This window comes from Aquila chrysaetos, chromosome 9 (assembly GCF_900496995.4).
Source record: "Aquila chrysaetos chrysaetos chromosome 9, bAquChr1.4, whole genome shotgun sequence".
Lineage (NCBI taxonomy): Eukaryota > Metazoa > Chordata > Aves > Accipitriformes > Accipitridae > Aquila > Aquila chrysaetos.
This window is the reverse complement of record NC_044012.1, coordinates 1,560,942-1,573,495: the sequence shown is the minus strand read 5'-3', so window position 1 is coordinate 1,573,495 and position 12,554 is coordinate 1,560,942. Positions and strand designations below refer to the sequence as shown.

General features: G+C 52.5%; 2 protein-coding genes and 1 non-coding gene across 5 annotated transcripts in view; all 3 read left to right on the top strand.

Moving 5' to 3' along the window:
• SPG7 (SPG7 matrix AAA peptidase subunit, paraplegin) overlaps window positions 1-4,721 on the top strand; it is a 43,188-nt gene extending 38,467 nt beyond the window's left edge. For all 3 annotated transcript variants that reach the window (XM_030023890.2, XM_030023891.2, XM_030023889.2), the window contains 3 exons: window positions 461-624; window positions 1,691-1,768; window positions 3,526-4,721. In XM_030023890.2, coding sequence (XP_029879750.1) covers window positions 461-624; window positions 1,691-1,768; window positions 3,526-3,735 — 452 coding nt within the window. In that variant the 3' untranslated portion in view covers window positions 3,736-4,721. The remainder of the gene's footprint in view (window positions 1-460; window positions 625-1,690; window positions 1,769-3,525) is intronic.
• A 948-nt stretch (window positions 4,722-5,669) lies between these two features.
• Window positions 5,670-10,997, top strand: RPL13 (ribosomal protein L13). Its single transcript, XM_030023950.2, has 6 exons — window positions 5,670-5,803; window positions 6,146-6,261; window positions 6,728-6,869; window positions 8,298-8,471; window positions 9,754-9,810; window positions 10,797-10,997. The coding sequence occupies exons 2-6, from the start codon at window positions 6,158-6,160 to the stop codon at window positions 10,953-10,955; spliced, it is 636 nt and encodes a 211-aa protein (XP_029879810.1). The 5' UTR covers window positions 5,670-5,803; window positions 6,146-6,157; the 3' UTR covers window positions 10,956-10,997.
• Window positions 6,478-6,559, top strand: LOC115346682. The gene has a single exon (XR_003925208.1). It is a non-coding gene; the product is annotated as a small nucleolar RNA MBII-202 (small nucleolar RNA).
• Window positions 10,998-12,554: the final 1,557 nt, after the last annotated feature.

Sequence of the window (12,554 nt, the reverse complement as noted above, 5' to 3'; positions counted from 1 at the left end):
TTTCCCACGCTGGGAAGGAGAAATGTCGAATTGCATGTTTTGATCTTGGGCTTACATTTGTGAGCATGCAGGTCTCTCATTGTTGGTTGCCACTGTGTTGTCTTAGACTTGTCCCAAAGGCTAAGGCCACAGATGCAATAACTTGGTGAGACTCTTGGCTCCTGGGAGGCCCTAGAGCTTTCTGTGCCATGTTTCCAACTAGTTATATCCAAATAGGATAACAGCAGGCAGTGGCAGATAAGCACTCCACATGAACTAGCTTACCAGTAGATACACTCACTGTTGTGCATGGGTTCTGCAGTACGAGTAGAAAGGTCCATCAGCAGGTGGAGTGTTCGCATCCATGGGCTCCTGTGGGTCCTCTGGTCTCTCGACTAGTGGAAGGCATGTTTGTGCAGGATGTGTTCCCCTTACACTCAGCTTGGAGCTGGCAAGCATTGCGTCTGTCTCTCTTGCCCAGGAGCACAGGATGACTTGAAGAAGGTGACCAAGATAGCCTACTCCATGGTGAAGCAGTACGGGATGGTGCCCAGCATTGGGCAGCTCTCCTTCCCAGACCTGGAGACTGCAGCTGGAATTGGTCGGCGCCCTTTCAGCCAGGGACTTCAGCAAATGATGGATCATGTAAGGCCACCCCTGGTTACACATTCTGGTTTGTTTTTTACTTTCTGCAGCTCAGTGAAAAAATGCATGTAACTTGCACCCAAACAATTTGTATTTTTCTGTTAGCCATTAAGTAGTAAATTTCAACAAGTGTACACTTAGCTGTTCTGTTACAATATATTAGGACTATACAGTGAGGCATTAAGAACAGGCAAAATCATATATAGCTGTGAGTTCAGCCCAGTGGCCCTGTGCTGCCTGAAGATGCAGCGAGTGGCTGTGAAATATGCTGCAATGCGTAGAACTGACTGTGAAAGCTGCAGTCCTGGTTCCAGTGTGGCCGAGACCCTGGTGAGCTGCTGGGAGATGGGAGGTGCAAATGTGACGTTTGGGAAGAGGGAGAAATGCTTTGCAGAGGAAGAAGCAATAATTTGGGGAGACTGGGGGGTTGTTGTGGAACTGTGGGCAAATACCCAGCCAGGGAAAATTCTGTTGCATGAAGTCTGCCCAGGCCTTCAGGAGTCCCATGCATATCTTAAGCATGGCTATGGAATGCTTAGATTACAAGAAACCTGTGTCTTAGTCTCAGTTGCATAATTTGAACGTCTCTACTTCCTACATCAAAGAGGCTATCTAACCAAAACGATGGTTCAGACTGACTGAAAAATGTTAGCCTGTTTTGACAGGAAATTGGGCTTCATTGCTGCAAAAAACATTGCCTCAGTTGAAAAATCAAATAGCTGGAAATGTAAAAAACTCTGGTTCAGAAGTGCTATGGTTGTGCTTCCCTGGGATTTGTGCTGAGCTGCATCTTTTGCTACCGGACAGCCTCCTTAATTAGACTGCATTTCCCATCAGCTGGGACTCAACTGAAGAATTTTGCTCGTGCAGGCGTTTACTGTTCTTTATCATGAGTACTACTTTGGCTTTTTTTCAAACGGTTTATCTGTATTTTCTGTTGATGGGAACCACTTTCTGCCTGGCTCAGTCTGCAGATTTCCATCCCTCAGTGCTCTCCTTGTTTATCCACATGTTGTGTTTGTTGCCACCTATGCTTCAAATCTCTCTTCTTGTCACTGTCTTCTAGGAAGCAAAAGTTCTGGTGGCTCAGGCTTACAGGCGCACAGAAAAACTCTTATTGGAGAACCGGGACAAGCTGCAAACAGTAAGTTGGAGTTGTGTGGGGTGTTTGCTTGGGTTTTGGTTGTTTTTTTTTTTTTTTTTTCAAACTGGTCGTTTTTGCCTTGCCACTTTTGTGCTCTGTAGCTTGGCTGTTGCAGTGTCTCTGTGGTCCTAGAAAGTCTTGTAGTGGGAGTGCTGGGGCTCGTGTTTGTGAGCAAGTGACTGTTTACTGCGTATCCCCCAGATTAGGAGCAGGCACAGGGAGGACTGTGTGCCTTTTCCAGTAGTGAGTGGTCTGCCTCCCGACACCAGCTGGTATTTGCAGGGTAGAGGAGTAGGAGCGCTCTGTGGAAGTGATCAAAGCTAGAATTTGTCTCCCTCACCTGCACTACTCTGCTAGCCTCTTGGCAGTGTAATTTCCTGGAGAGAAGACAGTGACTGTTTTTGTGAAGCCTGCAAAGGCAGAAAGAGCTCATCCTTCCGGGTCCTGTAGATGTACAGGAATCAGGTGGACAATTTCTGGCTTTGGTGAAAGAATATGGGACCCGTCACCTTGGCCGACTAGTGCTGGTTCACGCTTTCTGGTGACTCCAGGCTGTTTTCACCTGTCAGCTCCCTGATACCTGATATACCAAGGAGTCCTTGTTGCAGAGGTAGAGCTTTGCCTCCTCCCCTTTGTGTCCTGACAGTCCTGTAGCCAGTCACCCTGGCATGTCCCCACCTCTCTGCCAGGAGCTCTGTACCAATTGCTCTGGGCTGAGCCACGCTTGGGTTGCAGCACCCTGCATATCTACTTGATTTTTCCTTCAGAAGTCTGGTCCGTAACATCCAAAATGACCAGGAGTCAACTTAGTGTTGCATGTTTTACAAATAAAACAATCCCTTCTTTTTAAACAAACAACAACAACAAAAACCCCTTCAGCTATGCAACTGCAGGCCTGTTTCGCGTGGTAAGGTAGCCAGGGCTTGCTTGCTCGGGCACCCTGCTGTTGGCCATATCCCAGCCCTGTCCCCGGGACAGGGCCCTGGGAGTGCTCTGAAGGCAGGTGTTGTTAGGGGGTCTCCTCTCTGCAGGCCTCCTCTGTTCTGATCCTTTCATTTAACAGCAGTCAGATCTTTGCTAGAGGCTCATCACAGGAAAACTTTTAAGTTAAGCCAAAGTGTCTACAGGGTAAATGTTTCAGTTGCCAGGGCAGTGTGTGCTGCATCTTGTCAGCAGAATTGAGCAGTTCTGTGTTTGACAGCCACCTGCTGCTCAAGTGTGGCCCTTCTGCTGGCAGAGGGGCTGGGGAATTCAACTTTTCTGGAGAGGAACTTCTGATGACCTTCAGCCTGTGTCTTCAGGAACAGAGCGCTCTTTGTTGTCCCTGTGCATACAGGGGAGGGGTGCAGGTCAGTCTGTGGTCTCATTTGCTGCTACTTCGGCATCTTAAGGCAGGCAGGGCCACAGGTGCAGTGACAGTGGTAGGAAGGGCACTTCTCTAATTGTTCCTGGAGTTCTGAGTTGCCGAATCATTCCCTAGAGCTTGCTTTATTGCCTCCAGTCATGCTGTGTATTCCTGGCCAAAAATGGTCTTGTGAAAGGTGCCGGCAGCCTGGAGAACTTTGTACCGGCTCCAGCAGGCTTTCGGGTCACCCCATCTGTGGGGTGGTAGCCAGGGGTCTGCTCCTCGTGAGCTGCAGCACGTGCTGTGTCCAGATGTTGAGATCTGAGTTGAGCTGGCAGGGAGAGTTCACATCAGTTCAGAGAGGCTGTTGTCGAACCCCTGTGCCTCATTATGCCTTATTTACTCTTTCTAGCTGTCTAATGCCCTCCTGGAGAAAGAAGTGATAAATTATGATGACATTGAAGCTTTGATTGGGCCTCCACCCTATGGGCCAAAGAAAATGATAGCTCCTCAGAGCTGGCTTCAAGCGGAGAGAGACAAGCAAGACACAAGAGATGAAGAAATGCCCCAGCAGCCACCAAACCATGAGGAGGAGGAGGAACCACGCCTGAGACCAGTATGAAGCCCACTCCTGATGTGGAACGGGAGGACTCCAGAGGCTTCTTTTGGACACAGACCCTTTCCTTTTTCAGCTCCAGAATCAAAGATACCGAGCAGGAAATCTCTGTGCTGCTGTTACCTGAAAATTAAGGGATGGCTACGTTGGCTCTTTTAACGAGTTTTTTCCTGCAGGAGGGAGAACTCCTTAGCATTTTGAAATTGATTCTCAGCAGGGTAGTAGTGATGAGGAGCTGGGTAAGTCTAATCCGCTGGAAAGATTTCTTGTACACGGGAGCAGTGTACATGTTCTTAAGGGTGAAAGATCCTGTGGAGTCCTTGTCAGACACCTCTCGCTGTGCTGTTTGACATGGCAGGAGTGCAGGGCTGTCCCCTTCCGTGCCAGAATGGTCAGTGTAGTGAAACCTCTGCAAGACTCTGAGCCCGCTGAGGTGCTCCAGTTCTTGTGCGACTCTCCTGTAACCTTTGGTCATCTCTGCTGCTGAACATAAAATAGAAACGGAAAAACAGACTTCACTAGAATAAACTGTTCATAATGTGCTGCTGTGTCTGTAGAATATGTCAAGATGCAGATATGTGTTTTGGCACATATAAAGCTTATTGTAGCTATCAAGTTGTACAGGAAAAGGGCTTTCTTCTCCCTGTCCAATAACTTATATTCAGTTTTTATAGCAAGTGTCTCGCAAGCAGAGATTGAGGAAAACCTGCATGCAGAAACCAACATAACCCCGCCGTGGGATGTTAGAAACTAGCGTTGCAGAGAGTGGCTCCGAGTTACATGTTGGAAGATTGTTTGGCGGCACTGCTGGTTCAGGGCTGGAGAGGAGCTCTCAGGAACTTGAGCAAAAGCAGGTGTGTCTGTTGGGAAGCCTCGGTAAAAAGCTGGCAGTTCCCCTGGCTCCATCCTCGTGGCTCTTGCAGAGCAAGCTGTGATGACATGGTTGTCTGCCATTCATCAGGGAAAGCATTAAAATGATTGTTGGTGCCTGGTGTGCTCTGGTTGGATTAATCCTTTAGGAAAGATTAGTGACTTGAGTTATTCCGTGAGGATTGCCTGTGACTTGAAGGACCCCAGCCCAAGCCCATCACCTCCCAGGCCTCAGTCATAGTCCCCAGGCTGCTGCTCACCGAGTCAGGCTGGAGCCGAGAGCCTCTGCTTTCTCCTGATGATGGGGGGAGGATGGTTCTGCAAGGCATCCTCTCCCCTGTCCCAGCACCGATACACCTGCATACATGGAGCCTCGAGCCCTCCCTCGAGGGCTGGTTGTCATCCCCAAGGTGGGGACGATTTCCCTTGGTTTCAGGGGCAGAAGTGGTTTTCTACATTTGGGATGCTACTGCCTGGATTTTTTTTTTTTTTTTCCAAACCTGTTTGTTTCTTCACAAGGTCAATTCTTTTAATTCACTTTTCCAGCAGCAGATATTCTTTGATATCTTTTTTTTGTTTTTTAAAGTCGTGGCTGCATTCTAAACTGCCTGAATCAACCCTTTCCCGGGAGGATTCGGTTCTGCGGAGCCGAGGGGGATGGCCGTAGGGGTGCTACACTGGTGGGACAGTGCGGGGGCCTGGGTGGCCACCAGCGTGGCCGTGCTGTCTAGCCGGCAAGATCCACTGGAGGTCTGGGCTCTGCCAAGGCGGGTGGTGGTCCCCTGACCCCCCTCCTGCCACGCAGGAGATGCTGCTGCTCGCCCCAAACTGGGGAAGGTGGCAGAGCCCTGCGGGGGGCCCCATGGCGGAGCAGGGTCTCCCTGCTTGTGCGGTGTGGAGGGGAACAGGGTCCCCCGCGGTCCTGCGGGAGCCCTTGGGGACGGTGTAACCCCCTGCCCCATGTCCGTTCCCATCGCACCGGGCATGTGGGCCCCGGGGCTCCCTTCGCCTCGGTGTGCGCGGCCCCTTTAAACTGCCGCCATCTTTACTAGGGGCGCGGTGAAGCTGCCGCCAGGCTCTTCCGCCGCTGTCGTTCCCATTGGGCCGTTCCCGCGGCGCTCCCCATTGGCCGCCGCTGCCGCACTTCCGGCGCTCTCGGGGGCCTCCGCTTCCTTTTCCGGTCGGCCATTTGCAGTGGCGGGAGGTGAGTCGGGGCGATGCCGCGGCCGGGGGGGCTCCATCCGCCGCCATCCGGCCTCCGGGGGCTTTGTTTCGGACCGGGCTGTGCCTGGGGGCCGCTCGGAGGCCTGCGCGGGGCTGCGGGTTGCGCGGAGGGCTTGGGCCCGGGCCCGGAGGGGAGCGCTGACAGGCTCCCGGCCTGGGCATGGACATGGGCCTGGCCCGGCGGGCTCGGGAGCGTTCTGGGCCTGTCCTGGGTGGCACGGGGACCGGGGAAGGGCCTCTGGCCCGGTCGCCGGGGGATGCCCCGCGGCCCCGCTACCCGGGCGGGGCCGGCAGCCGCCTTTAGCCCTGCCCGTGTCCGCAGGCCCCGGCAGCCATGGCGCCCAGCCGCAATGGCATGATCCTGAAGCCCCACTTCCACAAGGACTGGCAGCGGCGAGTGGCCACATGGTTCAACCAGCCCGCCCGCAAGATCCGCAGGTGAGTGCCCGCGGCCCGGCTTCCCCCGGCCTGCTCCTGCTGCTTTAGCTCGGGTAGCGGGGGGGAAGGTGTCTCTCGTCTTGTATCGGGCTGTTTAGGAAGCTGAAGTACTGTGTCTTTGTGTTAAGTAGTTCCCCTAACCTTGTTAAAGGCTGTGGGATGGCAGCGGGGTGTGGGGTCTCTGGTCAGGGTCAGGCCATTCTAGCTGCAGTCAAGTGATGAGAAGTCTCCGGAATCGCTGTACCTCATTGATGATTCCCTCGAACCCTTCTGTATCTGATGACTGCGGCTGTTCCGTAGAAGCAGGCATCAGCCTGTCTGAGCTGCTAGGCCAGTGCTGTGTTTGCTTCTGAGAGATCCACACGCTGCAAATGCTGCCCCACGAGGGAGGTCGCCTGGCAGCGTAGGAGTGGCACATCTGGCAGAAATGCAGTGTTCCTCATCGCTTTCCCCTTCAACCTTCCAGGAGGAAGGCCCGCCAGGCGAAGGCTCGCCGCATCGCTCCCCGGCCCGTGGCTGGGCCCATCCGGCCTATAGTGAGGTGCCCTACTATCAGATACCACAAAAAAGTTCGTGCTGGCAGAGGCTTCAGCCTCGAAGAGCTTAAAGTAAGTACAGAGCAGTGATCCCAACCCAATAAAACTAACTCCGAGTCTGAGCACGGTTGTCTTGTCCTGTTCGTCTGCATGTGGGCAACGCGCGAGTGAATTGCCAAGGTGTCGGCATCTGCTGATGCTGGCTCAGCCGGGGGAGACATCTGTTGTTGCTGGCTCTACAGGAGCGTAGAAAACACTGCTCTTGCCTTTTCTTTAGCTGTGGCATGGGGGTGCAGTAGCGTACGTCAGAGTAAAAAGTTGCTTTGAAAAGTAAACACCCATTTGTCTGGTCAGACTGTCACCTGAACAAAATTCCATTAGAATTGGGTTCTGGAAGAGCCTTAATTGAGTGTCCTAAACTTCTTTTGGGGGGTGGGTGGGGAAAAAAACTAATAGTTTTTGCATTAAATTATTTCATTTTTTTGTGAGACATGTTTCTGCTAATCCTAAAAATTTGAGCCAATGGGAACCTGTTTGTGTTGTGGACCAAGTAAGCCACCCTCAACTTATTCTTAAGAGAAGTAGGGGATGTTGTGCGAGGGAAGGGAACTGTTCAGCATAGCTTCATAAAGCAGCTGTGCCTGCTTCCCATGCAATATCTACAAGCTGGTTTAGGAACACTTAGAAGTCTGTGGGAAGTGTTCAGTGCCCTCCGTTGCTTCAGGAAACTGTTCTCGATGACCTTCCCAGGCATGCCGAGCTGATGAGATGTTAAAAGCTGGATCGTGGTGGTCTGCAGGAACCCTCACCCGCCTATCTCCACACAGTGGGCAGGAATAAACATCAGTGCTTACTGGCAGCCGGCATCCACAGCCATCTCTTGTGCGTTGTTTAGTATCTAATTAAAACATTTATAACAGTGAAATTAGTGCATTGAAGCAGTAAAATTGTTCTTTTAGATGCCAAATGCTTCATTACTTTATTTTTCTTTACTTTTTCGATAATGTTGGAATACAAAATGGTACGCAGATGTTTGTTTTTAAACAGAAAATGAGGTTATTTCTCATTTAAGATGGTTACAAAAAAATACTTCTTCAATGGAGCTTCCAGTATTCAGTGAACCAGAGTTATCCGCTTGCAGACTTCATACATTTTTGTCTTGTGTGTATCAAGAGTTTAAATGTCCCCGTCATAATTACTCAGGGGTTGCCCTTTGCTCTCCTGAGGAGATCCATCTGCAAAAATAACTGTAAAGTCTGTGGAACATTTTAAGCATTGAAATACAGACACCAGGATGCCCTTTGCCTGCATCAGTCCCTCTTGCCAGACCCTCACACTGCCAATGGGCCGTTCGGTCAGATGCTAAACCTTTCTCCAGACTCTGTAGCCTGTGATGGCTGTGCTCAAACCCTTGTCTGGCTGATGACCGGAGCGGCTCCCGGCAGTAGTGTGGTGGCGTTGGGAGTTGTTGGATGCTGACACTGTCCACTCTCTCTTCAGCTTGCTGGCATTAACAAAAAGTTTGCCCGGACTATTGGAATCTCTGTGGATCCCCGGCGACGTAACAAGTCTACCGAGTCCCTGCAAGCCAACGTGCAGAGGCTGAAGGAGTACCGCTCCAAACTTATCCTCTTCCCAAGGAAGCCGGCTATGCCTAAGAAGGGAGACAGCTCTGTAAGTACTTGGCTGCTAGAAACACTTCACGGGGTCTGTTTCTGGTCAAGTTTTTAGAGGTTTGGTCGTTGGTCCATCCTGGTGCCATGGTGTGCAGTCAGGCATTGCTCTTGAACGCTTTTCATAACATAAACCCCCCAGGGGGGAGCAGCCCTTCTTTCAGGGACAGCATGTTTCCTGTGCACGTCCGTAGGGATGACTGAGCCCAGCGCAAGGCCAGTCCTGATAAGAGTCAATTTCCACGGGGATCTCTTGGGTTACAGTAATGCTTTGGGCAGATTTTTGGCCTAGGGACTGCTGGGCAAAGGGGCGCAGCTCAGGTTTGGGGCTGGACTCCTCGGGTGGTCTGTTTGCTGGAGCTTTGGTCGTTGACCAACCAGTTGAATTTTAGTTTACGAAGCTAAATTGTCAGAATGGCTGAAAAGTCCATCTGGAGTTGTGTTCTGCTGTGGTGACAGCTGTGTGGAAAGGGTGAGGAAGGCGAGGACAAACTCTTCAGTGGAGCAGTTCAGTGAAAGCTGTGCATAAGGCAGTCTCAAGGAGGTTGTTGCTGTTGACATACAAAAATGCTTTTCATTAAAATCTCAGCAAGATCCAGAGTATAGCTGGCTTTCCTTGGCTCTGCCTGTGGTAGATACATGCTTCCCGTGGGGCGGTGCAAGCCATGAAACGAGGTGGCGTGCTCAAGCTATCCTCAGTCTTCTGGAGCATGTCGGCTCTGAGCCACTTAACTGTAGTGGAGCCCACCGTGCTTGGGCTGCTTTTCAGAACAGGGGAGGAAGGGTCTGCAGCTTCTGTACCAGTAGGTACAGCTACTTGCATCTGAAATACTGTTTCAGATTTGTTTACTTGAAATAAACTATCTAAAATAAATAATTTTTGTGCGATGCCATACTCTTACAAGAAGCTGGAGTTAGCCTTAGAAGGAATTGCTGAGGAATATCTGGGTATCAAACTAAAAATGGCACAGTAGACGTCAACGTTTTTCTAGCTGGCAGAACTCCCGAAAGGCCGCTGCTCCTCTGGCCAGATCCGGGCTGATCGATAGCCAGGCAAAACGCGGGTTGTCGATGCGGCATGTCTGTGCCAAGTACTTCTATAGCTGCATGGCTGAAATGCTGAATTCGTTACCAGTTGGCGTTAAATCTCTGGTCAGAATTGTTAACAACGTGTTTAAGCTGAGTACCTGCACACAGGGCATGTTTTTAACCGAGGTACTAACCTTAGATGTTTTAAATACTGGGGGTTTTAATAATGTTTTTTTTGTTCTCTTGTTATGCAGGCTGAGGAACTCAAGATGGCGACTCAGCTGACTGGACCGGTTATGCCAATCAAGAATGTAAGTGTAACTACATCACGTTCTCTGTGTGACATGATTGAGACTTAAACTTCCCGGAGAGGATTTTCTTCTCACTGTTCTACAGCTAAGGGTTGCTGCCTCCAGGCACTTCCCATCCTGGATCAAAAAAAAAAAACAGGAACAGGCCAAGCTTGTCCTTGTCTTTTGCCAACATCTGTCTGGTTCCTCGGCATTGCAGAGTGGACTGTAAAGAACTAATTATTTGGAGCTCTGCTAAACTTCTTATCAACTGAGGGAGTCCTTGCATGATGAGCTGTGTTTGTGGGTGCAGAGGAGAGCTCCAGGCACCAGTGTCAGGGGTTCAGCTCAAGACATGTTGGTTGGGAATAATCATACGTAGGTGTTCCACTTCTACCCTGAATGGCCCGTGGGAGAAGCAGAGCTCCGTATGCTCTCCAGAGAAGGCCACGGGGGAATCTGCATGATAACCCCCCAAATCACACGATTCCTGTGAAGGCGCACATGAACCATCTGCCGTGCATGTTTGTGCTCAGCGCTGTGTCCTCCAGGTGGGCTCAAGGGTCGTTGGTCCACTTGTACCTTTGAGGGAGCTTGTAGCCCTGTGAAATTTGGGACGTGTTGGGGTGAGGGATGTGTGCTGGCAGCACGACAGCCTGGGCAGGTTGCGTCGTCACCGTTTGCCTCAACCCTTGCTGCTTCCGAAAGGTGCCATGGACAGCACGCCACAAACCTGACTCAGCTTTCATGTTGCGCTTTTTTTTTTTCCTGGTATGTTCTGGTCTTGCGCTGACGTGCACTGGCGAATTAGGAACCGGTTGAAATGAGGTGCCTGGTGGAGTGACGATAAGGGCAGGGCCTGTAGATGGCATAAATGCTCTATTCTTAACAGCGTCCTGGAGCTAGTGGTAAAAATGTAGCGAGGTTAATTGTGTTAAGCCTTAAATACAGTCTTCTCTGGGAGCCTCTGATGTGCGGTCTGACTGTCTGGCGCTCTCTCCCACTAGGTTTTCAAACGGGAGAAGGCCCGTGTTATCTCAGAAGACGAGAAGAACTTCAAGGCCTTTGCCAGCCTGCGCATGGCCCGGGCCAACGCCCGTCTCTTTGGGATTCGTGCGAAACGCGCCAAAGAAGCGGCAGAGCAGGATGTGGAGAAGAAGAAATGAACTGTTCTCCCTAGAACTGTCAATAAAAAAAAAATATAGAAATAGGAGTGTTCTGTCTTTTTAGGGCAAATGTACAGAACTGAGCTGCCCTGTTGCCTGCGCACGCCCGCTCGGCTGCTGTGTGTGTACAGCACGTGTGCCGGTGCAGATCGTGGGCCGCTGTGCGTGGAGGGATGCGGTCTGGGGGAGTTGCTGTTCGGACATGGGAAACCTCGTTTGCTGTGGTTAGAGGCTCCAAACTTTCCTGAAAGCGAGTGAAGCAAACACGTCGGCCTTGCGCAGCTCCCTTCAGGGAGGCAGCCTGGGCTCCCTCCTGTGCTAGAGCCTGACCTGTCTCACTGTCTGTGGGGCGGCTGAAGCTGCCAGTCAAGGGTTTTTTGGGATACCCCCTCCCTGACAAGCTTTGTCTGCTTCCCACTTACCTGTCTGCTCTGCCAGTATTGCAGATTTAATGATTTCCACATATCTGCCTGTGGTGCTGTGTCGGGCAGAGCAGTTGGCTCTGCTGTAGAAGGTGGGGTGTTGTGGGTGTCACCTGTGGGCAGTTTGCCCAGTGAGCCTCTCCTGGGGGGGTCCATGGTGCTCACTGGGGCTGTGCCCTGCACTGTCTGTGTGTGGGGGGATCTTCCCTGATTTTGGAGGGGTGTGGGGGGAGCGAGGTGATTTCTTTAAGGAAATACCTTAGTGGCATCGGAGAGGAGCCCGGCTCCTCTGTGGAGAAGGGTCTGGGGGCTCTGGCCCATCCTGGTGGCTGTGTTGGGGGGGTCCTGGGCTCTGCCTGCCCCAGGGCAGGGGGCTGATGTGGGGTCAGGCGCGATGGGTCACGGGGCAGCGTTGGTGGGGTCCGTCCCGCTCTGGGGAGCACTCACGTGGTCCCTTCGCTGGCTAAGCAGTTCTGGGGCCGTTCTGCAGCCTGGCCATGCTGCGAATCGCCCCTGCCGGGATAATTGAATCGTTTGTTTTCGTTAGCAGGTCGACAGAAACTTGGGGATCAGATACAATCGAGCGCTCCGGCACAGGGGCCGGCGGGAGCCCCGGCACAGCCAGATGAACCCGAGGTTGCTCAAACGCTGGGGGCAAGAGCTGCCCGGCGTGGGGCTGCCCGTGCCGTGGCAGACCGCCGGCTCATCCTTCCCAGCCCCGCTGCCCGAGCCTGCGGTCGGATCCTGCGTCCCCACCGTCGGTCGGCTGCCTCCTGCCCCACGGGGCTGTGCCGTGGGGCTGCAGGAGGAGCGGGGAAGGAGGGTGGCCTATTTCTGCCACGCAGGCTGGGGATTAGCTCCCAAAGCCCAGGGCCCTGCAGTGCCCTCCTGCTCATTAGCCCTATCTGCATTTTAATCCCTCCAAATATGGGCTAATTACATCATCTTTCATAAAGCTGAGCTGACAGCACCGCAGTGCTGGGGTGACGTGCGTGGGTGGGGGGTGCCAGGGCAGCCCCCCGGCCCGGCGGACGGGTCGCCCGGGGTTCTGCATGCGTGGAGCGTGGGTCCGGGTGCTCCGGCATGTGGGGAGGACAGCCGGCAGTTTTGGGGCACCCCGTCCTTGCGGCGGGGTGTTAGCTGAGAACGTGGGGGGGGGGGGACCACGACCGCGACC